This window comes from Antedon mediterranea, chromosome 7 (genome assembly GCF_964355755.1).
Source record: "Antedon mediterranea chromosome 7, ecAntMedi1.1, whole genome shotgun sequence".
In the NCBI taxonomy this organism is placed as follows: Eukaryota; Metazoa; Echinodermata; class Crinoidea; order Comatulida; family Antedonidae; genus Antedon; species Antedon mediterranea.
In genome coordinates, this window is record NC_092676.1 from 24,844,044 (window position 1) to 24,870,970 (window position 26,927).

Consider the following 26,927-nt stretch of genomic DNA (forward strand, 5'->3'; position numbering starts at 1 on the left):
CTAAAATACTTGGGGTCCGAACCGTCCCTTGTCGGATCCTGGCTACGGCCCTTGTATACTAGGCCTATAACATACATATTTTTTTGCTGTTGGTCTGTACGTGATTATCTTTCACGACCATTTTACAGGGTGCGGTTATTTTCCGGGTAATAAAAAAACACTTAACCTTGATATTGATAGTGTCACAAGGCATTCATTGACAATGAAACCACAAAAGGGACGCGCGCGTTGAAACGATGATAATATGGTACATATTTTGTACGCGCGCGTTAAAACGATGATAATATGGTACATATTTTGTACGCGCGCGTTAAAAAAGGCCAGTAATAATGGTACGCTTTTTGTACGCACCCCAGGTTTGTGTTTCTCTCTTGGTGCTTTTGATAAATTACATGACAAATTGTCAATTTTACTTTATAAACATCGCATTTAGAGAGCATTAAAATAATATTATATGCATTAAAAATAAGGCACAGCGAACGATCAGCTTTTCTGCTGACCTTAACAGACCCATTACACGCGTACACTGATTAAAAGGCACCCGGCAATTCGCCTTCATCAAGCGCCATGTGTGTAATTTAGGACGTAATTAAGCTTTAATACACGAATCTCTTTCTCACATTATTATATGTAATTACACTAGAATATTCCCGTGCGCTGCTGCTAAGCAACCAATCTGTCGTATATCACGCGTCACTGGGCAATCAAGAAAACGCTACATACGTCATCCGTTTATTCGTTTAATCATCATCCATCGTCAAGATAACTTGACTATTGAGAAAATGTGTACAGTATAAGAATACATCAATGACGTCATATACAGCATTATTCCGACTGAATTGCTATAGCAACAGACATGCATTTTGACAGCTTCTTAAGGTACTTTTGATATTTCTAAATCTATGAAAAAGAACAACAAAAAAATAAATAAAGCACAACAAATGTATTTTCAATATTGTTTCATCTTCATTTTTCTTTTAATCTAAAAAGCTTATATACAGTATACCATTGACAGAGGGTATGATATTAATCACGAAAATTTAAGACACTGAGGATGTTGATTTGACTAATCGAAAAAATCATTAAAATAATACAATAATATTCTCTAGTAACTAATTATTTACATAACAATAAACTCTAAACTTTCAATCTTAGTAAATCTGCTTATACAGACTTAAACCGGAGAGAAAAAATAGGGGAAATAAAGACAACATGCGAAGGCTATATCAACACTGCAATGCAATAACTATAATACAACAGGTATAAAATAAAAACTGTTCATTAAAAACGATTGGATTAATATTAAATAAGTTAATTTTATCAATAACCAATTCAATTAATAAGTTAGTTTTATTGATGATTAATAATTATATTGTAAAAAATATTTCTTTAATGACTATAGTAATTAGAACATCTGTCATATTAAATATTATGTTGTTTTATCTGAACAATCTTTACTAATCAAAAACTCATTTAAAAACATTCGCCATTTACAAGAAAAGAAGAAAATTATTTGGCACTCCATACTTTGCATACTTGGCACTCCATACTTTGCAGCTTCCACTAGTTTTTCCTTGTAGTATAGTACGATAAAAAAAAAATGTCAAGACTTTTTCTTTTACTAGGTAACAACAAAGACTACACTTATGCCAATTCAAGTTGTGATAGCTTCTGTGACTGATACCAGTTTCCGAATTTAGTTTTGTTATGCTCTATTGTTTGTAAGTATATACTACCTATAATATAATTTCAACTCGTTCTTAGAACTGCAAAGAACTCACTAAACGCAATAATATGTTATGCATTCAAAGAGGGAGGTTCCCAACACCAATCTTTGTACGAGTATATGGTGGGCGGGACAGATGTAATAAGTCAGCCTAACTTATGCATGATAGTCATTCCTCACAGAACATTACACCTCAATAGCTAATGTCCATAGAGGTCTTTTCTAATAAAAAAGAAAGCATTTGGTTTCAAATTTGTCAATGATGAGGATAATTATCGTTACAAACTAGATACATGGTTCAATGCCAAATCTTTTTCTACATTGTATTCAAACACAAGCCCATGGGGCTATCATAATGACTATAAAATGCAATACAAATTTGTGTCCAATTCTGGATATTCATCTAACACAACATAGTACATTAAGATACAGGTTAAACTCAATATCTTAAGCTCTGTCTACACTATCAAACTAGTTTGACAAAAAAGTGTGACGTTTCCACATGGTAGTGATATACTCAAATATAGTAGTGATATAATCATCCATCCATCCATTTTATGGGAATTCATTGTTCATATTTTACATAATATAAAATACAGGTTTCTAAATAAAGATTTGATAGATTATCGGGAGTAGTAACAAATTCTTTATCAACAAAATTCTACAATAATTCTTTTAAACGACCCCTCCTTCTTAAAGATTTCTAATAAAAAACAACATGCTACGATAGAATTGCAGAAATAAAATTACGTGATAGTAATTGATTTTTAACAAATGCAAATATTTAACAGATTTTATCCAAATGTCTTCTATTAGAGTATCTACATTATTTAATATTTCAGTGATTTTCACAGTCGTGTCTCATTTCTTATATGCCTGTGCCAGCATCACACATACAGTAAATGAGAACTGGAAGTAATAATAACTCCAAAAACCTGATTTTAATTTGCTAAATCTATCTGTTAACATACAAAAACATAAGAAAATTTACATCCAAATTTATATATATATATATATTTTTCAAAAAAATAAAGAACTTTAAAACAAGGACTTCTTGAAACAAAAAGAGTTTAAACAGAGTATCATCATCAACTACTAGTAAAGTAGTTTATAAACGTAAATATAATACATATTTAATGTATACTAACAGATCGGGGAATTAACTGAAAGCATAACAAAATGTACTTATTATACTACAATATCTGTGGCCAGCAATTCAATTATAGATGTTGTTACATATGCAGCGACATTTTCCCTAAATATATATTTTCCCAGCAAAATTGAGATGCTATTTCCAATAAATCAATTTCTAATGCTTATTAATTATATACTGTTTTGTTTTAAAAATACACAAACATTCATTCTTCTTACTGGATTCTTCATATAAACTCTTATTTATGCAAAATAAACTGCAATTTTGTTTAGAAAAACTATTTAAGATATATTATATATATTTCACAGATGCCGTTGGACGTACTTTAAATCCAAAGTTTTGTCCACTCTCTTTCAAACAAACGATCTTCCCTATGACCTATGACCTATTTCCATGATGGTTGCTTGGTTTCTATACCTCATGGTATAAGTCAATAGTTATATAGCATGTAATATTTTTTACAAGCATAATAGTAGGGTATGTATGTTTTTTTTATTTAATATCATACAATACTACATTTTCTTGGTCAATTGGTATCAACCAAAATCACAAAAGCAATATAACTCATTGATCATGGATTCAATAACAAGAAATCAAGCCATTTGTTACCAATATTTTCTCAATTACATTGACATTGTAGTTGGATACAAGAAGACTATTTAAATCTTCATTTATTTCAATTATTGTATAAATATACAATATGTTGAAACCTTAATTTTCTATGTTCATATATTATACTATTTACAATGTTAAACAAAATAGATAACACATTAATAATCATTATAACACACCTAAGTTTATCCTTGCAATTTGATTGGATGGTTTTGTAAACCATTTGATTGGTTGAGTGCCATGCATTATTTTCTCCCATTTCAATGATTGAAAGTGGTACTATTGCACAGTTGCAAAGATTTCTCTAGAACAGTAGGTGTGTTATAAACAAAAAGTGATGTTTTGTATTCATTGAATGGAAATAAATATTTGTTCAAAGCCTGACAATACTATTCAACTTGGCTTAGCCTAGTAACAGGTGATCTTTTAACCCATTCAAATATTCTACCTATTCAACTCATAAATATTCATCATATTTTTGTTGACTAATAAAAAATAATAATCACCGTGGTGAAACAATACTATAAATTCTATTTACAAAGTACTAGGATAAAAGGAAGAAAATAATAATGTTTGTTTAAAAAAATATTTTTTTAAACTAATAATTTTGTAAATGTAACACACATATTTTTAAGTCTTAAGAAAATATATATATATATTATAGGTACATTCTTAATGTACCGATAACTATTCCACCGCCAGATCATTTATTTTGTGTATGTAACAGTTATTGATGCTTTTTGTTTAAATCCTTTTACTCATTGCTAACACACATACTACTGTTATTATACCATTATTATAATTTTGGTTAATTCATATCTCAAGATGATATATTATTTTTGTGTACAAAATAGTGTACTTTTTTTCAATGGAAGCAAGTTACGGAAGTATCTCATATGTCCTGATGATCAGTTAAGGAAAGTTGCCCAAAACAAAGTCAATCGTCTTTCTCTTTTATTTTACGCAACGGTTAACACCTCCATTTTGTTTCTCACAACAATTTTTTCCCACAAGGAGTACAGCACATCTTATTGTTGCTACAGCTCTATGTCAATCCTTAGGTATACCGATTGAATCACAGAACAAACCTACAAGAATAATAACAAAAATTAATTAATTAACTTTACATTTTGCTATTTAAGACTTCATTCATCGTAATAACAATCAACAAAATAAACACCCAAAAATAATTGACAATTGTTAATTTTGCAGGTACTGTATTAACATTCTTGATAATAAATAACTATACAGCATACTATTAAAGCTCTGTCTACACTATCAAACTAGTTTAACAAAAAATAAAGTTTGATAGTGTAGACAGAGCTTTAGTCATTTACACGTCAATTTCTGCACTGCAACTTTTCATTACATTATTTATGAATTGGAAAGTTGCATTTTGACATGCATATGTAACAAAAGAAAGTAGAGAAACATGCTGAATATATTACAAACCAAAGTAACCGGGGAAAAACCGATTGACGGAATGGATGTGAAATTGAGAGTACTATACACTAGTAAATATGATCAAAATCAACTTATGAAGTGAGATATAAAACCATCATTATAAACAATATACCTCTACAGCATTTTAGTTATGTAAAGGAATATTATAATTGAAGTAATACCCTACTAAAAAATTATACTATATAATACCAGATATTTTTTTTAAGTGATAAATAAAACAATAATGTTAAACAATGTATACCTCTACAGTATTTCAGTTAATGTAAAGGCATATTATATTTTATAATTTAAGTAATACCCTACTACAGTATTACAAAATTATATACTAGATACTTTTTTAATGAGATCATCCTAAGATTTTAATAATTGTAACGAAATCTGATAACTATTCATTGTGAATAACGAGATTGCCTTAGGGAGTCCCTAGCTTCCTGGCCAACCTTTAATGGCTGCCATTTTAAGTGGGCGTGAACGACTGAAACAGCATGTAATTCACTTTGTTCGGGTTAGATAAGAACAAATTGGGTTTCTCCATTCTAGGAAAGCAGCTCTCCTTAAGCACTACAGGAAACACTGAGCCACCTTGTTGGCTGGCTCAGTGACATGTCTGTCGCTTTGGTGCTAGGCCCAGCAACACCTGGCTCATATTAAATAGTGAACTTGATAATATGAGAGTCATTTCATGTTATTATTGTTGCTGTGTGTATTCTGTATTGTGAGAAGTTTCGACATATGCTGCACCAAGAAACAAAAGTTTGAATTAACTACAGTATACTCTACTGTATGGAAACAATGGTCTTAAATTTCTCAAAGGAAATTATTCTTACTAGAACTAAAACAAAAATATATAATATAAAGTATGAATTCTAAAAATATAGAACAATAAATTATGTCGATGAGGAAATTATGATTTTAATGATATCAAGTTACAGTAAGAAAATATCTTAATATTTTATTTTTTATTTAAGCACAAACACAGCAATTTGTGTATTCTAATTTCAGGGGATAATTACTATTCCCTATTCTTACTCTTGTACTGCAATGTACTTTGTGTTCTAAAATTTTACAGATTTTATTCTATTTTGATATTAGGTTGCCATGAGAAAAACCAATTTTAAATCTTTCGTTGAATTATTTGACAATAAAGTTATCTTGTATCTTGTACTATAATAACTAACTAGTGGTCTAACATAATGTGAATACCAACAGTTGGTTTCCACCTTAATTACAGTAATCACATTATTTTATTGAATAATGGATCCATTCAATGTTAGGATGTAGGTCACAAGGTCAAAGTTTTTCTCATGGCTCAATTCAACAAGCCATGAATCAAAGAAAAAGACAGTGCTTTGACTTTGTGTCCCAGTAGAAAGGAAATGAGAGTCCTACCCTAAAAACGCCCTTTGGTGTTCAAGGACGAAAAGCAAGAGTATCAGATTTCTCAGAATTACATAATAAACTTGAATTATAACTTGAGGTAGATGTACTTAATCTGTCTACACCCTTTTAATAAATTACTATTTTTAACACACAGTGTTGTTTATTGCCAACCAACAGCCATGTTAAAATTCACCATACAAACAATGACAATTAGTTAGCCTTTTCTAAAAGGCCTTTACTGTTGCGTACAGAGTGCAAAAGAGCGGTACAAAATTTGAAAAAAACATGGCCCTGAAAAGAGCTTGTTGAATAAAGTAAAATATTCATCATTTTACGCATGAATGGTTTCGGGACACAATTTATTGTTAGTGCTTTTTTAGTTGGGAACAACACTAAAAACTGTGAAAACAATGAGTTTCTTTGTTTTTTTGTGAAAAAATTACAAATTTATAACAAAATATATTGCCTTCCTGATTGCTCATTACAATTTTGATTTGTTTATTAATCTTTATTTTTCATGTTTTGAGGAATATCTAAGGCTCGACTCAAGATAAATATTATACAATACTGGACTCTCTGAAAACCAGAAAGTTTCCCAATACCAGACTTTTCTTGAGGCCTAAAAAGTCCCAAATTTGTTTTTACAATTAAAAACACATTCTGAATACCCAACTTTCCAGAAAACCAGACATACAGTATTTGGCTAGCTCAAAGGTGTCCGGAATTGGGAGAGTCGACTGTAATTTAACAAGACAAAACTAAATCTTTTTTTGAGAAATACTGTAGAATGTATTTACAGTACATAGGCAACTTATTTTACACCCTACCTCAACCCAAACTAAAAGTAACACAACACACATGCAACTGATATTAATTAAGACAAGGCTAAATCTTTCTATAGTGTTAAGTGCACTTTTTAGTTTTTCCATACCGCGATAAATATGTGTGTAAAGATGTACAGTAATTTCAGAAAATAGTAGATCCAGTAGTACAGTTACATACACAACCCTTAATTAAATGTAGATTAATATTGCTTTAGTTAGAATGATCCAGTTAATAGTCACTGGTAGGTGATGATAGCCGAGGTGATGATAGCCAAGGCAATATTATGTTTAGTTAAGATCGTACTAATTTTAAATTACCAAACATTCAATTTTAATTGTTTGTTTGAAATTAACCACATAGTCGGTGAACATTTGATTAGATTAGTTAATATAAAGTTATTCAAACAATATTAAGTAAAGAGCAAAAATATTCCTATGATATTACATGGTATTACTTTACTATATATTTGAATTTAATTATAATTAATACCTACAGTATACTGCAGTCAACTCTCTGAAAACCAGAAACTCTCCCAATATAGCGATGTTTGACAATAAATGCTGTACAAGCAGCGCATTCATACCAGACCTTTATTGAAGTCATTTTTATCATTAAAAACACATTCCGAATACAAGACTTTTCGGAAAACCAGACTTATTTGGTCAGCCCAAAGGTGTCCTGTATCGGGAGAGTTGACTATTATTATCTTAAAGCTATGCCTACACACTCTTTTCTCTATGATCAGAGCTTACAATCAATTTAGATGTTAACATCCGATATTCTCCCATTGTATTCCGGCAGAGACACACAGACAAATATACTGTATTAAGAGTAGAATCATTAATTATACTACATTTATTTCCTAGGATATGAATCTAGCATTAATTTTCCGCAACTAAATGGGAATTTATAAATTAGTTATTTTTTATGTGTGGATCGAGCTGGCAGCTGCTACCAATGCACGTTTGACGCTCATCCAAAACATGAAACATTGCGAGATATGAGATACGGTACTGTATGTAACCCTAGGTGAAACAATTTTGCCTTTTTATTTTGCCAGGTCTGTATAGGCCTGTATACAGTAGCTGCAGAATTATTTCCCCAAATTTGGTTTTCTGCATAGTGTCTACAACATACAGTACAAAACTTGGAAACACTGACTAGTTTTATACCACAACTCTACCGAATAAATTTGAAATGTAACTTCCGATTAACCTTACATAATGATAAATTTCATTTGCAGAGAAATGAAGCTAATAGTAATAGCGATTTTTACGCTCGTTGCGAGCGAAATCCATGAATGTTGCTACGACTAGAAAACACTAGCAGATGTTACTAGCTTATCCATTTAATGGATTAACATTTCATGCTCATTCTATAGCAATTCCGCAACGAAACCTGCTTCCAACATTTCAGAGTGCAAATCATCCGCATTAAAGATTTACAAGTACAAGCAATTGTTAGCCTTCAACTGAAGATTAAATACATTTTTTTTCCCTTTTAACTGTAGTAGTACAGTACACTGAGAAAAATTTGAATACAATATGTTCAGTATGCTGGTACCGGTTTTAAACCAAACTTGTTTCTTTATTCATTTAGGTTTGCTAAAACATTTTTTAAATAAGTAAATGCATGCAAAACATGTGCAAAATTGTAATATTCCCTGGAGTCATTTTTGACTACTACAGTATGTATAGAATTTTGTAAAAGTTCAAAGAAAATGTGAACACCAGAGCACTGTAGTTTATAATTAGAAATGAGCTAATCAAAGGGATCATCATTTTTTACACATAAATCATATCAAAATTAACATTCTTTTATATAACAAAATGAAATATTATGAAATGCTTAAAGCGGTAGACAACTTTATTCTATAAAAAAGTTGCACTTTTGGCAACCTGTCATATTTGGAAAGCATGTTACAGTAAGAATTCAAGGAATCTAGGGTGCAAGTTATACTCTGAAAGCAGGATGTTATACAGAGTACATATTATTAAAGTATAGATAAAATAACTGATGCACATTTAAGCACAGCCATCCCTATTAAAGTATAGATAAAACAACTGATGCACATTTAAGCACAGCCATCCTTTAAACATTTCTACTGTATTGGAATTAAATCCAATACGAAAGACAAATAAAATACAATTTAATTTTAATAATTATCACCAACTACTGTACCATCCAGTGGAATTCAATATCCTCGGGTATAAGCCCACATTGGGTATAATCCCACCTCCTACTTTATGTCTGATTTCACAAGCAGGCATATCGCCCAGGTATAGTCCCAGTATTGACTTTCGGTCTGAATGTAAAGCAAGCCTTTCTCTTGCCCGTTCAAAGTTCAGTTTTAACAAGAAATGCTTACCAATCATTTTTTTCATGAACGAGGGGTCGCTCCGGTATAGTTCCACCCTTCAAAGTCGGCCAAATTTCGTGATCTGGGATTATACCACAGGATATACGGTAACTAATGTAGGGGCCCTCATGAGACAAGCTATTGCTTCTAGTGTGTACAACTATGAATGAATGAATGAACTAAAATCTGATAATACGATATTCAATTGTACATTGTATCAATGTACTGTGCATGACATCATCATCAACATTGTTGTATCTACATATCATAGTATTATTAGTAGCAGTGCACATTTATACAACAATACTCTCTCTAGTAGTAAGTTTATGACGTCCACGGTCCTAGCATGTTTTCAGGTGTTTGAATCTCAATGTTTTAACACTACATATTGTTTCTTTTATCAATTAGTGAATCGTACAACTGTTCAATTGACAGCCTCAAGTGTCAAAACTCCCTAGTTTGGATATGAAGTGTGAACAAGGTATAATTGACTGTCAATAGCTGCTCTGATTTGGTGTTGGATTTGATGAAAATTGATTTTTATGATTAAAAGACTTTTTAAATTTATACCCTTTTCACACATTTGCAAACACAGTTTCTTCTTCCATCTATCTCCTATCTGATTTTAATATTGAGTGGTAGTATGGTTGACTTTCCCAAAACACCAGACTTTCTGAAAACTTTCCCAATAAACCAGTATATTAAATAAAAAATACATTTTTTTACCAGGTAATTCATTCTCTTTTTTTTACCAGGTATATTCATTCTCTTTTTTTTACCACAGGTAAATTCATACTCTCTTTTATATTCTCATATCTACCCAAATATCAACAGCATCAAAAGCATAGCAAATTGCAATAGTGTAAAAAGAATATAGTTCTATTGAAGTGTAAATATTTCTATTGGTGTAAATAATCAGTATTGATAAATAGAATTTAGAGCAGTGAACTTCAATGTATTTCCTTGTGTCAGCTGAGTCAAGTAATTGACCTCAACAGAGGTCAAGGTAATGACCCAGTATAATAAGTGGCAATCTTTGGAGTGAAGCATTGTGTGTATAAAAGCAATGTATAGTCAGGCAATTGTGAGTCACAGATAAGGAATGGAAAAAATCAGTAAAAATGAATAGTTTTTAGTAGGCCTACTGTACTGATTAGTAATAGTTAACTACTATCTTTTGAACAGGACAGCATTGTTTATTCAATGATTTGTAAAATATACGTAAAAACACATACAAATTTGAATTTGTACAGATTTCTGTTTTGAGCCAACCACACCCCAAACAAGAGGGCCCCTAAATATCAGTGAACCCCCTGGGCTAAACTGGAAGGTTACCCTTTTTAAAGATGGTTGAATATAAAATAAATGCCACCAATTTCTTGGCAGCATCTTGAGCACATTAAATGTTATGTTATTGTCATTTTCTTACTCCATGATGACACAAATTGGTTTTTAAGTGGAGGAGAGTTGGAGCCAATGTACATACATTACTATTTATTTTTTTTAAATTTCATACGCATCCAACAGCGAGTAACTCGCCAATTACAGGACGGATAAACTATTTTATAATGTATCATACTTGTAAACTCATTTGAGGCTTAGAGAGTGGAGTTAAAAGAGTTGTGAGTTACAACCCTGGCACTAGGTCAGGATTGAACCCTGGCACTAGGTCAGGATTGAACCCTGGACCTTAGAATTGGAAGGCAAGCACGTTAACCACCAAGCTACAGCTCCACTTCAATTCAATCAATTTTCACATCTAGTCAATTTACAAGCAACATACCAATATACTTACAGTATTAAATAAAGATAAAATCTGTTTAATTTACAATTTAGTATTTGAATTGTAATATATTGTAGATAAAGAACATGGGAGTTTTCTCGAGTATAATTCACAACAAGGGAAATATCTTCACTATAATAGACTCATTGTTTCGATGCAGATAAGACAATGTCACAATAATTCTTTAACGCTAACTACTGTATTGTATATTCATTGTTTTTAATATCACACAGATAACGCAGAGATTGAATAACTGTCCATAATAAAAATTATTACTAATTTTAGTTGCATACTGATAGATGGTATAAACTGTATGTGAGGAGTAACTTTAAGGGTTATCATTGTTTTAATAGTATATCTCTCCGTGATTGATGTGAAGTATATCATACACAATTATATATCATTTCTAAAAATGTAGAAAAATGTACAACCGAAACTTCAATGTTAAGCTCTGTCTACACTATCAACCTTTTACAACAAAAAAATGTGATGTGCCCATAGACATGATGATGTCATCACAGTAGCCTACAATATTATCACTTGAGAAATTGTTAACAAAGGATACATTTATGTATTCAATTTAAAGAGACATTTATAAAACACCCGACCAGTTGATCAAACTTAATGTGACATAAATATTCCAATAAAGCCGATTCCGACTGATTTTACTTTCTATAAAATCTGCCATCTTACATTTTAATATGGCAGATGCACGCCGATATATTGATTAAATGAATTATCTTCACTGTGTTATCCAGATGATTGTACGCTGTTCAACAAGTAATGGGTATATAAATGCTATCTTCTTGTGTTATGGATTTAGTTCATCAACATCTTTACTTAAACACCAGTACAATAACTGCAATTCTGATTCTGTTGCATACCCATAAATAATCATCTCGAAAAATAGAATTGACAGAAAGTCCAGATGCCTCATGAATTATGATTTTCAACGATTCAACTCGTCATTATATCTTAGTGTAATTCTGTAATACTTAAGCATCTCTATCTTTTAATATCAATTTCAATGGTGACCTTTTTACTTGATTGAGGACAGGTTAAAATCAATTAAGCAAATGGCTTTAGTTACTATACTTATTTAAAATGAGGCATATTTTAAAATTGTACAGTTGTTGGTCTTCAGGACTTAGACTATGATTAAACTTTCACTTTAATAAGCATTTAAAACACTTTATCGTTAAATGTTTCTTGTAAATGTTTAAAAAAGTAAGCACTGGATGTACATGACAATAATCTCTAGCTAGTACAACAACTATATAGTCACCTACATTGTGTCCAGCCATTCAACTTCCAACTGGCTATGTGCCAAAAAGCAGTTAATTGGATCATTAAAATGGAACATATTGAACATTAATTATTTCATTACTAATTTATTCTTTACACAGGTTACAAATGTCTGTCATCTGGGAGTTTCTGAGGAATTCAAGATAGATTGGAAAACATTATGGGACTATATAGTATAATATTTCTATCTATTCTATTTCATCTGTAAAAATGAGTTGCTAGGCACTCAGAATTACAAAAGTATACCATTCTACTGTACTTGCAAGGTGTCTCTCTTTTCCTTAAATTTTCCGCTCTCCAATCTTTTCCATTAATTTTGTCATCTATATTGTTATTTTCAAAGATTATCTCAAGGATTTTTATTTTCCAAGATTATTTCTGGGATTTCATTAAAAAAATTACATGTTTTAAAAATCTTAATAAATTATCAATAGTAGCAGAGCTGTGCAATTAATACTGTAGTTAACCAGCATAAGGAAACCAATCCAGGTAAGCAATGCCTACATTTATAAAGAGGTTATTGAACCCTGATATATAGTATGGTTGTTGGTCAGTTGGGTCTCCCTCAATTACAGTTGATTAAAACGCTATTCCATATGGACAGGAAAGACGAAATTAAAAAAAGCAAGGATATGAAATGAACTTCTTCTATCTAAGAAGGCTGTAATGAGACTTTCATTGCAAATTGCGCTTACATCCGTTCTTAATGTACGAAACAATGACAAATTATCAGAGGTTGGTTAGACCAGGTAAGCTGGATTAGTGGCAAGGGAACCCAGCTCATTATTTTCATTTAGCAAAGGCTTGGACAATACCATCTGGTAGATGTTGTGATATTTCAAAAAGAAATTTCTTTTTTTCGAACAACCAAAATAAATTTTATAACCCCCAAATTTATTTTAGTTAAAAAGGAAACCCTTTTTACTTATAACAACAAATATATTGTAATACAGTCCAACATCTTGATATGATCAACATTCTAGCACTCCTTGTGTGGGCTTATTTTCTGCCAGAGAAATTAACTACTGTACCCATGTTTTTAACTACAGTATTAGTATTAATGGAAAATGAAAAGCAAATAATGCGTGAAATCTATAAAAAAAATAACTGAAAAAATCTTACATAGGATTCTGAATAAATGCATGACTCACTTTAACTTTGAGATATAGATATAATAATACTGTTAAATTGATATGAATTCTTGTATCTAGTAGCTAACGAGAATGAAACATGGTATAGGAATGAAAACACAATGTGAAAAACTGTTTTACTAGACAGTCAATTAGGTGATGTGATGTGAGTAGCATAGAGATATTAAAGAACATCTCAATGGGACACCTCAAAATGGCCGACTGTATTATTCAAATAATAACCTAAACTATTATGTAACTTTAAAACTGGCATCTGATTGGCCGATTTATACTCTCATATTGGGTGGTCCATCTTCATGGAATTGACAGTCTAATTCTTAATGTATGGCATTTAAATCTCCCGCAGTTTGTCAGGGAAAGTTTTATTTTTTAAATCATGCATTGTATTGTATGTACATGACTTAACAGGCCTTTTAGGATAGAGTGAGTGCTGAATACAAAGTACATGATAAAAGCGATTCATATGCTGATTAGCAAGGCAACAGTACACAATTTAGTGGACACTACAAGCACGAAATGCACCCGAGAATGTCAGCTTTATCCTATTTACAGTATTATAAGCACCTACTTGAGATGTGTGTGGGAAAAATATTATAAATGAAATGTGTGAAATTAAACAATGTTGGACAAGGATTGAATCTCATCAGTCCAGTTGGCACAGGTGGTTTGACTGATAATTATAGATACATTGATAATCAATAATGAATCTTTAATTACCAGCAATTCATATTATTAATTTCTATATTTAAATATAACACCTCTTAGTATGTTTCCACAGCAATACAATTTCTGTGTACTATAGTAAGGTCTTTAGAGTAGACTTGTTCGCAATGGACTTGTAAAATGAAAATATTAACCTATAACTTTTCTAAAGGCTATCTAGTAATTAGTAATAGTTTTAATCCTTTAGTTTTGCCAAAATGTAACTGTGATGTTAAAAACTATGATTGAAACTATGGAAAATGAAAAGCAAATGATAAATTTATAAAAAATAACTGAAAAAATCTTGTTTCTATGATTGAATCGCATGGTGAAGGTCATGTGTTTACCCGAGACGCACATTCGGATTGAACTTTTTAGCCAGCATGGTTAGTTTTATCGACACCATTGTAGCTACCAGACAGGCAGTGGTCAGTAAAATTAACTGTTGGTCTTGGTTAAATTTACCTTGAGAATGTAGCTAGCATTCAGATTCGACTTTTCTAACTTAAAGGCTTTTGAAAGTTTTGGGGCTAAACCAAATATTACCTCAACAAATTTAGTATAGTGCACCTGTTTTTTGTTTTTTACATACAATGGTAGGCCTAATGTATAGTATTTTAGAGTGCCCGTTCCTGGAGCCAGTAGCACTAGCATGTCCCATTGAAATACTACCATATAAATGATTGTTGATTTTAATTCGCTCTCTTGTGATTTCACACGAAGAAATGCATTTATTGAAAAAGTCTCTTGATGTTCTTACAAAAGGCAAAAATATTGGATAGCAAAGATTATTTTCTTGGACAGAATGAGTATACAGCAAAGAACTTATAACACAAGAATCTCCTGTTCGTCGGAAGCGCGTAACAATTTCGAAAGGCATTGTGGGATAGAATAGAGCTATGGGTGGCGCCATTGTGAGCCATGGAGTAGGGCGCCCGCATCAAATTAGAAAGTCAAAATCATAGAGGGGATCTACTAATGCTCTAGGGGGGATAGAGTAATTGACTGAGGAGTAGGGTGCCCGCATCAAATTAGAAAGTCAAAATCATAGAGGGGATCTGCTAATACTCTAGGGGGGTAGAGTAATTGACTTCCTAGTTTGGAGAGGGCGCTGCTCCATGCTGTGAAATGGCGTCGCCCAGTTTGACCTTTTAACCCTGTACTTCCGATACTGTGTTTGAATGCAAATTGAAGAACAGGAGATTCTTGTGTTATAAGTTCTTTGGTATACAGTAATTTAGCATAATCAAGAATTCTAACATATTGCCTATTTTAATATAAAACTAAATATATTTTTCTTTAACTAGTCATTGTACTATTTTGTTGCTTTGGGTGTACTGTGACTAGGAAAGTACCAGTAACCAATATCACATGATACAGTATACACCGCCGTTAATATGTAGCTAAACACCTACATAAAATAATATTAACTTCATTAGGCGTGCATAAAAATGTGTAATAAAACATTATTTTCATGATAAATACAAAAACATTCTTCCTCATATTGTAATAATAAGACAAATACACAAATTACATAAACTGAAAAATAACGAAGACACTTCAACAATTGGACAATGAACACTGTACAGACCTACATGATTAATTGAATTTAATATTTAAATTTAATTGCAACTCAGAGAATTAAAAAATTTAAACTTGCATGTATAGCACATGGTATTATTGATTATTTAAATCTACTGAGTGTAGATGGCTATATCAAATAGTTAAGCCGCTAGCAGCAGTACTATGAATGACTTCTATTTTTACTAAATTTATACAATTATAAATACAATTAAATTTAAATTAATTTCCAGGTGGTGTATCTGTCGTAATGTTACTGTACTATTTATTAAAAATGTATTAATAATTACGGTGAATTTTGTGGTCGTCTTTCAATCAACTGATATAACCAATAAAGAACTGTACAAATTGTCTTGGAAACAGGGCTTTTTGTTTTAAGCCTTGTTCGCACTAGACTTGAAAAATTGTAAATTTAACCATGTGTTAACATGAGTAGCACATTCAAATTGGACGTTTTAGCTCCGTGCACTGGTTGGTTTTACTTTAGACCATGGTAGCTTTTAATTTTACAGGCAGTGGTCGGTAAGTAACTATTGGACTTCGTTTTAAACCTGTGGGAATCATAGCCAGTGTTCGGATTGGACTTTTCTTGGTAACTTTAGCTGGCGACTCGGTTGATTTGACCATTGAATTAAGTCCAGTGCGATCAAGGCTTTAGTTGTAGCTACCATATTACCGGTATAATACTGTACTAGCACATACTGTACAAAAGCCTGTACTATTTTTGTGAAAATCTTTAGCACTAATATATAATTTATATAAAAATATTTGCCGCCTGACAATAAATAAAGTATGCAATGGACCATAACGCAAGTTAAATTCATTCCACTTTGACTATTAAAGTCGATAAGCTGAAAATCCAATTTAATTAAATAAGAAAATAAGATCAGGCTTTTTCATCAGACTTTAATTATTTGTGAAATAGTTAAAAATTATGAATTCTTAGCATTTGAAATTACACAATTTCATTCTGCACACATTCTTGTGCCTGTACATACATCTTGCCATTGTTAAAAAAAGTTGTTGTATTCCTGGCCATGATTTTTTTTTCGTACATAAGTTCAATACTATACGACTAGCGTTTGCTAAATTCTTCACACCAATATGGATATGACTATTAATGAACATTCATTATGTGACGTTTCATGAGGGGTCCACAAATTATTTACGAAAAGAAATATCGCAGCCTGGACCAGCTACAGTAATATTATCTGTACAAAATAGTAAGATACAAGGCATTGTATGTAGTGCATTTGATAATCAGTTTTAATTTCTTAATAAGAGTACGGTCACGTTAAGTATCTATGCTATTCAGCATTTTTTATCTGCTATAGTTAGTACTGTAGGCCTAGTAATTAAGTAAAGTAAGTAAAAAGAAAAACTACTGTAAGTGTAATAGGACTGGTATAGTGCTTTACATAAGGTACAGTAATCATACTAAAACTACATAATGGGTATAGGCTTTTTGAATAACTGTAAATTGTCCTATAGTCCCTACCCTCAATATCATGATAGGTATTAATACCTCTGAATAGAATGATCTAGCCTTCGCCTCTATGATTGTACTGTGAAAGTTAACATCAAGAGCTGTTCATATGCAAATTGCGCTGGAAAAAATCATTGACCATTCACACAGCTTCAAATAACAATAGCATTCTTTTAATGGAGCTTCAGGTACAGTGTGAAGGAAAAGTGTAGTGGCATGCAATACAGATTGACAAACAAAAGACAAGGTTAAAGATTGCATACTGTTGAGAATGTACCCATTCATACTCTCTAACAGTTTGTATGGCATTTATGACTACGGTACCTTCATATTTTGAAAAGTCTGCGTTTTAAAAATTTGTTAGAAATATCGCTAATCGATATAAATTCTGAGTCTCGAAACATAGTTTTGTATTGTATTTTTTATTTGATAAATGTGTAGCAGTAAGGTAGTTTTGTATAGCTTTTTGCTGGCATTACACTGGTGAAAATATTTTTTCGTCTGTAAATTTTCTAACTAAAGTAAAAACACAGTTTTCAGTTAGACACTGTAGAGCAATAATAGTAAAGCTCAAATATATAAATAATTTAATTTTAGCCAAAAATACTGAATGCTGGAATACTCTTATGTAATACTAACTGATATAAATAAAATGTTATACTACTACTAGGAAGCACAGTGTATACAGAACCATTTATTACAATTAGGAGCCACTTTCTTGAATCCTGAAACTGTCCTTAATTCTGGTTCTACTGTAGTATTATTCAATCAATTTTTTAACAGACTATTTTTAATTTATCTTTTTTGATAGCTTTATCAGTAATTGCAGAAACTGTGCATACATTATTGCTTAGATTTAAGTGAGACATCTTGAATAGTGAAGTTTTAAAATTAATTCAATTAGGAAGTGAAATTTTAGTAAAACCAAGTGTACAGGACTGACCTTAAAGTGACAGTTCATGTTCTGAGTGATGTTTATAGTAGCAGTGAAAAAACAAACAAAAAAAACATATTTTTAACAGCTTCTTCGAAAAACCAGAAAAAAATAATTTTAAACAAAAACATATTGTTAAAAACTTTAAAATTGTGTACTGTTATATTTTTTTCTTTCTCTCTTTCTTTTCAATTTTAAGGCTATAAATAGTAATATACTATAAATTTTAGTCTACTGAACAAATTTGTGTTTTTAACAATTGTTAAAACATTTTCGCCTTTATTGCATTTTCAGATGAATGTTTGATTGATTCATATTTTGATAATGAATTATTTTTTTTACAAATAATGTTGACATAACAATGCAGTTAAATGTTGGAATATTTAACACAATATTCTAACAAAATAATTGCAAAACTTTTAAATGGTGTTAGTAATTTCTTTAGAATATTTGTTACAAAATTGTACTGCATTGTATTTGACACGATTATATTGGCTGTTATATTCATAGCAAATTTCAAGCTAAGCTTTGATCTGTACAAAATCCAAACAATCTTCTTTAAATTAAACAAAAATCAAATGTTTTTAGAGAAACGTCTCAAATTTCATGAGAGTTGGCAACAACGAGCAATCGCGAGGATTTGGTTCTCATGGACCTAGGCTCAACGTAGAATCACACAACCATTAACAAGAAATCTGAAACAACACTCAAATCTCACGGGTCAAATTCAGCAATATTCGTGTCAGAATTTCACTTTCCAACGATTTCTAACGACTGTAGCAACATAGAACTGATGAATTGTATTATATTGATGGGCTTGAAAGCGTAGATAGCTGGCAAACTATCAGATATAACCTTGTACGGTAACGTCGTTACTAAATTGATCTAGTTGGCCATCTCTTGCATACTATCTCATAATCCGTTTCCTGTTACAAATAATCCGCCTTAAAACGCAAACTATTGCATTTTAATGAAAGGGTTCTGTTTGCTAGACTATAAACTATTGGAAAACATTTTAAATAAAATAACTTAATAAAAAAACATATTCATTTCTATGACAGTAACTACCAGTATGTACAGTACCAGTATTTTGTCGTATGGAAAGGACAAAATATGATTATGAAGAGTGCTATATGTACAGTAATTCATCATACAGCAATAGATAATAAAAAAATGATAGTCATACTGTACATTGTAATTAAGTACACAGTACAGTATGCAGTAAAAATAATATGGTATACTAACAATAACATAGGGAAATTATTCCATTTTTCCACCGAGAATTGGAATAAAAATCTAAATAACTATTTATATACAGATTTGATTTTTATTACTGTATCTTCAAATACTGACAGTTAATACAGTATCAATAGGTAATTGATAATTATAATATCTAACAGGAACAACACTGTCTTCATTCTTTAACAAAAACAAAATAATTTGAGAATTTAGCACATAATTTATAATCATGTACACAGTAAACTCTCATCTCTAAAAAGAAATTACTTAAAATCATTTTCTAAATGTTGTTCTGTACTGAATAATACTGATAATCCAGTACTGTAGTATAGTAGAATAAGAAATGTACTATACCATCAAATCTCTTTGATCAATGCGAAAAAATAAAAAAATATCCCAATACAAAAGTTAAGCATTAATGTTATAAGTAGACTCTGAATTGCATTATAATGCGTGGATAATTTATGTTTAGCATGGGGGCTTATCCTATAATAAGTATTATGTTCTCTGCCACTAAACAAGAATAGCGTAAAGTACTCATTGTGATTATAAGAGCCAACAAATAAAAACATATGTTGTTAAAACGGTACAATCTAACTAGATCCAAATCATTCGTGTGGAATACCAACCAAAAATATTGTTGGTTACTACTACTACTGTACTATTTAATAGAACAAAATTCCACTTAATACAGTACCTTTTTAGTTTGTTTTTTAGTTCAACTTGAACAGTTTTAATGGAGTTTGAATTTTTGTTAACACAATGCAATTATGTGGTAATTCTATAGATAGGTACGCATGACTTTGCATAGTGGCAAGCTTCCTTTACTTCACAGAGTAGGTTGATTTGAATCATAGGAGCGGAAATTGAGGCCGACGTCCTTGTGAGGTTTAACCCTCCCCCTAACAGATTCACCATTTCCCCTCTTTCAATGATGATTTTAACACATACGTGTCAATGCTTAAAATCCTATTACTTGTTTAAATTGGTTAATTATCTATAAGTGTATTTGTTATAATGATTGTACTGAATGAATAATAGCTTTTACAGTAAAATGTATTAAATTGTGCAATGGAGAACCTTACAAAACAAATAAAAAATCGCTAAAAATATTATGAGGTTTACCCTCCCCCTAACAGATTCACCATTTCCCCGCTTTCAATGATGATTTTAACACACACACATGTCAATGCTTAAAATCTTATTGATCTTTAGTGTATTTGTTGTAATGAATGAATACTGTACAGCTTTTAAAATGTATTAAACTGTGCAATGGAGTACCCTAAAAAATAAACAACAATCGTTATACAGTATTTAAATCAACTTGGTGATTACTGTTTTTCCCCTATATACAGTTACAGTAGGTTGCTGAATAAAATTGGGAGTTTATGAATAATTTGAATACACAAGTCAAGTTTTTCAAGATATTTTGAAATAACCAGAACTTTGATTTCTAAAAAAGCACATCAGATTCAGTTCTTTATTGTATCTTAACATGACAGTATCATGGCAAATTCTATATTACAGATCTCCTGTGGTTGACTAAGTGATGCCTGTATCATGGGTTAGGTTAATATGTATGACACAGGCTTATTTACACATGTGATGCTGTATCACAGAATAGTGCCTATGAATATGATACTGGAAAACTTTTAGATACATTACGAAAAATTGACAAGAGCAGCATGAAACGCATTGAATGATTAAACCTCTGAATTTTGATATTTATACGATGCGCTTTTAGGCGTCGGCACAAATACTACTATACTAAATACTACTATACTAAATATACGATTTTCATAACCACAAGCCTTTTTAAAAATAAATTTTCTATTATATACTTATAAAACATCACCAACAAAGGTTCATTCAAACCGTAATACAGCTGTACCTACTCCAATTTGTAAAGTATTTATAAATGTATGTAAAAGCCCAATCTAGTTTAAGTGTAGGTACGTCGATGACCAAGTTTGATTCAGGATATGCCGGAGACAACCAGGAAGCGTTGCGACATTATAAACATAAACTCAAATGGACATAAAAGTAAAAGAAATGGTGTTGCTGTAGCCATGCAAAACAAAAAAGCTATTGTGTAATTTTACATCTAAAGTTCAGATCTAAAACATTAAATAAGTAAACAGATCTAAAAATACTTTCAATAGAATTTGACTGAACTTTATATTTCAATTCACACACTATAACTGTTTAAATCTGGGAATTACAGTTTTAGTTTGAAGACCATATTTTCGTGAATTCGTGAATGGCTAATCTGGTTACACACACACTTGTAGAACAACCAATGGATCAATTGAACTTCACCCTCTCTAACTTCATGTACAGTATGCATACCGGTAAACTACTTGACCCTTTTATTTGCTGATAACTACTGTCTACATTGCTATGGTTGTTAACTTATTAATTGGCTGAATTTTTACCAACCAATTTCACTTTTTCAAAAAAAATTCGCTTATTTTAAAAATGGAAATCATAAACAATTTAATTACATGGTGTCAGTCAATACTTTACAAACATAGAATGTTACCATACAGTACTGTAGGTAAGAGATGCATCAATTCATATTATGTAATGTCAATGTCATTTATACTGTACATATACAGTATAAATTTATATAATTTTACAAAATTCCTTCCAATCTTTTTTAATTCATTTTCAACAAAGTACTGATAAGGTATGAACAATCACCATGGCAAGAATTTTCTTTGGGTTTTTTTTTTCGGTTTTTTTTTTGGGAGGGGGTTGGGAAGGGGGGGGGGAGAAACTACATAAATCCTTTACAGTTTGGTACATGTACTTTAATGATAAGTTTTTCTATGACATACTGTAAATTAAAAAAAAATAACAAACCTTAATGAACCCAGTTGCGGTTAACGTTTCCATTGGCATTCGTTTGCATCATATTAGGCAACGACTGCTGGATACCAGTAGGGGTGATCTGTGCTGGCTGATCAAAATTAAAGTCAAATCCTTCACCCATGTCAAGCTCAGAGCGTATAATGCTATCCATATCGCAATGTAGTTCATCCTGAAACATGTCCAAATCAAGATCTTGAGGAAATCGGTCATTCTGCAACGCTTCGTTGTTGAAATGCGGCTGCAGTGCAGGCATTGGCATTCCGTTAATTCCATTAACTGGATGTATCTGCTGTTGAAGATTAGAAGTTTGGTATCTGTTATACGGACCAGGCATCGTGAGTAAAGCCGATAACTGACTGGGACCTGCAGCCTGTGACATGGTTAAATTTCTTGTCGGTAGATTCAAGCTCTGGTTGCGACAGGTTGGCATCATCTGGTTTCTTTGATTAATCAACACGGCTGGAGGCATTTGCTCTTGCAGCATGCCGTGCGAAATGAGCCCGTCCTCCGAAGACATGATCGGGCTCGTCTGAGTTATCATCGATTCAGACTGAGTGAGAGCTACATTTGTATAATTAATCCTAGATTGATGCATCATCGGAAATTGCTCAGATAAATTTGTCATGGACGGTGTACGTTGCTGAGACATGTGCTGCGGACTCAGAGCAGACGATTGTGAGGTACATGAATAGTGGCTAAATGGGCTCTGGCTTGTACCGCTATGGGCTGGTGATGGCTGACTACTATTATAGCCCGAGCCTGGAGGTGAAAATATGTAATTGTTACCCCCATTCTGATTGTGGTAAAGTCCATTACTTTGTCGTAAATGCATCTGTTCAACAGAGCTGTTCAATTGGTCTGAATTTAGTGAACTAGAGGTACTAAGATTCATGCTTTCTGCTATTGATTCTGTTAGTTCATTGACTTGTGAAAGCTCCGAGCCAATTGAGGATTCGTATGAAGGTGGTGGCGGGCCTAGCGAAGTTGCTGGCGACAGCGGCGGCCCATCATGATCGAGATTCGCCATTATCGGTGATAACCGACCACAACTACTAGCATTTGAACTTGCCCTTGATCTGAAATTATCAAATGGTGAATCCAACGGGAAATCCACGTCTGTAGAATTTGGACTGTTTGGCCACTTAGCCGCACGCTCGGCTTCTACTTTCTTCTTAGCACGACCACGTTTCTTTTCCCAATTGGAATTTTTTGTTTCCATACTGGATGACCTGCGACGTGCCTTTCCAGGCTTAGCATCTGGGTTTATCATCCACCATGATGATTTGCCTGTTCCCTCGTTTTGAACTCTCACAAATCTGCTATGCAGTGACAAGTTGTGTCGTATAGAATTCTGTAAAGGAAGAATAAAACATGTATCAATGGAAAATTATTTCATACGCACTTTAATTAAGCGTAAAAACAGCATGGCTATAATGGTACATTTACAGTTAGTAGTAATTAATAGTAGCACCGAGTATCAGCAAACAAACAAACAATCTCCCCAACCCTCAGCAAGTACTGTATGTTCCTCTATGACCACAAGCGGGCTACAGTAGTAGTTCAAAGCTACACATTTAAATGATAATAATAATATGGTATTTAAGTAAAACAAAAACCCCTAAAGTTGTGTACTTCAATTCATTTAAAAGTATAGTTTTATATATTTTGTCATTTTTAAGAGGGCCCTGGATATCAGCTGACCTCAGCTGGTTCAGCTGGAAGGGTTACCCTCTATAAATAAAGTTTAAATAAAAAAAAAAATAAATAAATAAAATACATTACTGTATGTTCATTAAATGAATTGTGTAATAAACTAAACTAATAAAATATACTCCAAAAAATTCATCTGGTTTTAAATGATTTACAGTACAGTATGTACAGTATTTGTATTTTTTTATTTTGGTAACCATAAAAATTAACATCGATGCTACAGCAGTAGCTGAAACGTAGCAAAATAATAAGATTATATTTATGGTTTATAACAAAATAAAAAAAATTACAAAACATAGTAAAATATATTTCTAAATGTACAGTTAGCATTACAGTAGCCACAAACTAAATTAACTACACGTCGATAGAATTGTTAGTATACACTTTACGACCATGATATTTTACTGAAAATTACATTCATTTATAACAAGCATGCAATGCAGCTTAAATTGTTTACTTTATAAACATGATACACATTGTAATGAAAGAATGTCAATTAAAACAATGATAATTTTGCCTAGGAATTTGATGATTCTTTAATTTGCAAAACACTTGCTGCTCTATCTTATAGAATATGAATAAGGATGGTGTTCAGACTGTAATTTCGCTGGGACAATTAAATGCAATTTTTGGGGCCATCGTAATCTGTAATAATGGTTCAGAAGTCAATGACCTTGCTAACACAGGAACTAATTGTACTAAACAATTAACCAGTGATATTCTATACAAGTTTTCAGTAAACGACCTACAAATTCTTTTGTACTAACTGTATAACATTATACAGTCAATGTCATTTTACTCTAATAAACCTGTACTGTAGCTCTGTGATGTACCCAAATATGGACATATCTCTACCATATTTGGGCATATCTCTACCATATTTGGGCATATCACTACCATATTTGGGCATATTACTACCATATTTGGGCACATCATACTATTTTGTCAAACTAGTTTAGACAGAGCTTTACATACATAGAATTTAATAATTACTGTAACATACAGTACTGTAGACTTGAAACAATCAAAACAAACTGAACACATTTAATAATAAGTATTGTTGTAACACAATTTGATTATGAAGGCTAACAAAATAGACTATAATATTAATTTAATTGCTAAGCACAGTAAAGCATATTTGTCCACTATATCAATGTACAGTACAGTAGGTTCAATTTGAAAATTACAGTACAGTACATGTCTACTGATGTGTTAAATAAGGAATTTTCATATAATTAGACACAAAAAAACGCAATCAATATAGTAGGGTAGCAACAATGACATCAGGGATATAACAGGATCCCCAGCAAAGTACTGCATGATGAATAGATGGCTGACCAACCGTAATAAATTTTTCATGCCTGCTCTTTTATGAATATAATGGAAGGTTAAATTTCTTCATTGTACTGTACAGGTTAAATATTAAAATCTCTCCACAATTTGAAAAGCATTGGTGTTTTAAACGTTATTACACTGACTGACAGATGGAATTGGTTGTGTTTGAATGGTTCAGTTCATATTTTATTTGTTCACATTTTTGGTTTATAGTGCAGTATGTTCGTTTGAAAGCATCTCGACACTGCTCCCTACAAAAATGTAATGATTTTATCGTGACCAAAAAATCAAATAAAAAACGTGACGATATCATAAAATCATCAACTAAATAACAATAATGGTGCATCTGTACTTCCGGACCAAACTTGAAATCACTACCGACTTCACGGACACTTGCCATTATCGCCATGCAGTCTGTGTTTTATAAATTGAGTTTAGCTTGAGAGATTGAGGTGCGAAAGTACAGTGTAGCGCTCTGTCTGTAAGCTTACAGTACAGCAGTTCACTAATCTGCTTTTAGGCATAGAATAATCTACTAGGCTAGGCCTAGATTTTTTTCAGAAACAAAAATGACATAACAAATCACAATAATTATACAATACAAATGAAAATCATCTATTTATATCGGGGCCTAATTAATAAATTATTAAATAATAATAATACACAGTAAAATACTAACCTTCCAACCAGCAGAACTGTTACTGTCCCCTTTATCCTTAAAATATGCTACATTTTTAACCATCCATTCGTAAATTTGAGACAATGTTAGTCTCTGTTCAGGAGAACTTTGAACAGCTTTCGTGATCAAATCTGCATACGATAAATTTCCCCATGCATTTCTTCGTGAAGTATTTTTTTTGTTTGGGGTAGAAGAATCATGCTTGTTGTCTCCTAAAAGAGGTTCTATAACTTCAGGTACTAGGCCTATAGGCTCTGGAGTTAGAGCAGTAAGCTCAGCTGGCGGTGGTTCATGACATTGCTGGGAAAGGGGTTGTTCACCGTTATGTTGAGGTTCTTCTTCAGCAATCGCTGGGGAGGCTTGGGGCTTGTTATCAAGAAAGTCGGGCCTACGCAGAGGCCAAGTGCTGGAACGTGGACGAGATTGAGGCTCGAAATTGGGGTCGATCTCTTCCATGATATCCATAGATATTTTACACAATCCTAAAGAATGACAAATACTATCCCTCAGTCCAGAACTTCCAAATCAATTCGTTTCCAAAGCGGGAGAAATGTAAGTTTCCAGTGACGTTGTTTTGATCACGCCTAACACTGCCCATCCATTTTCTATACAAAATACTCGAGTAATGA

The 26,927-nt window shown here is 32.0% G+C and overlaps 1 protein-coding gene across 1 annotated transcript; it reads right to left on the bottom strand.

The window, feature by feature from the left end:
* Positions 1-736: 736 nt before the first annotated feature.
* LOC140055136 (forkhead box protein O4-like) lies at positions 737-26,927 on the bottom strand. Its single transcript, XM_072100357.1, has 3 exons — positions 26,299-26,927; positions 22,566-23,925; positions 737-4,579 (listed from the first exon to the last, which is right to left on the bottom strand). The coding sequence occupies exons 1-2, from the start codon at positions 26,761-26,763 to the stop codon at positions 22,567-22,569; spliced, it is 1,824 nt and encodes a 607-aa protein (XP_071956458.1). The 5' UTR covers positions 26,764-26,927; the 3' UTR covers positions 737-4,579; position 22,566.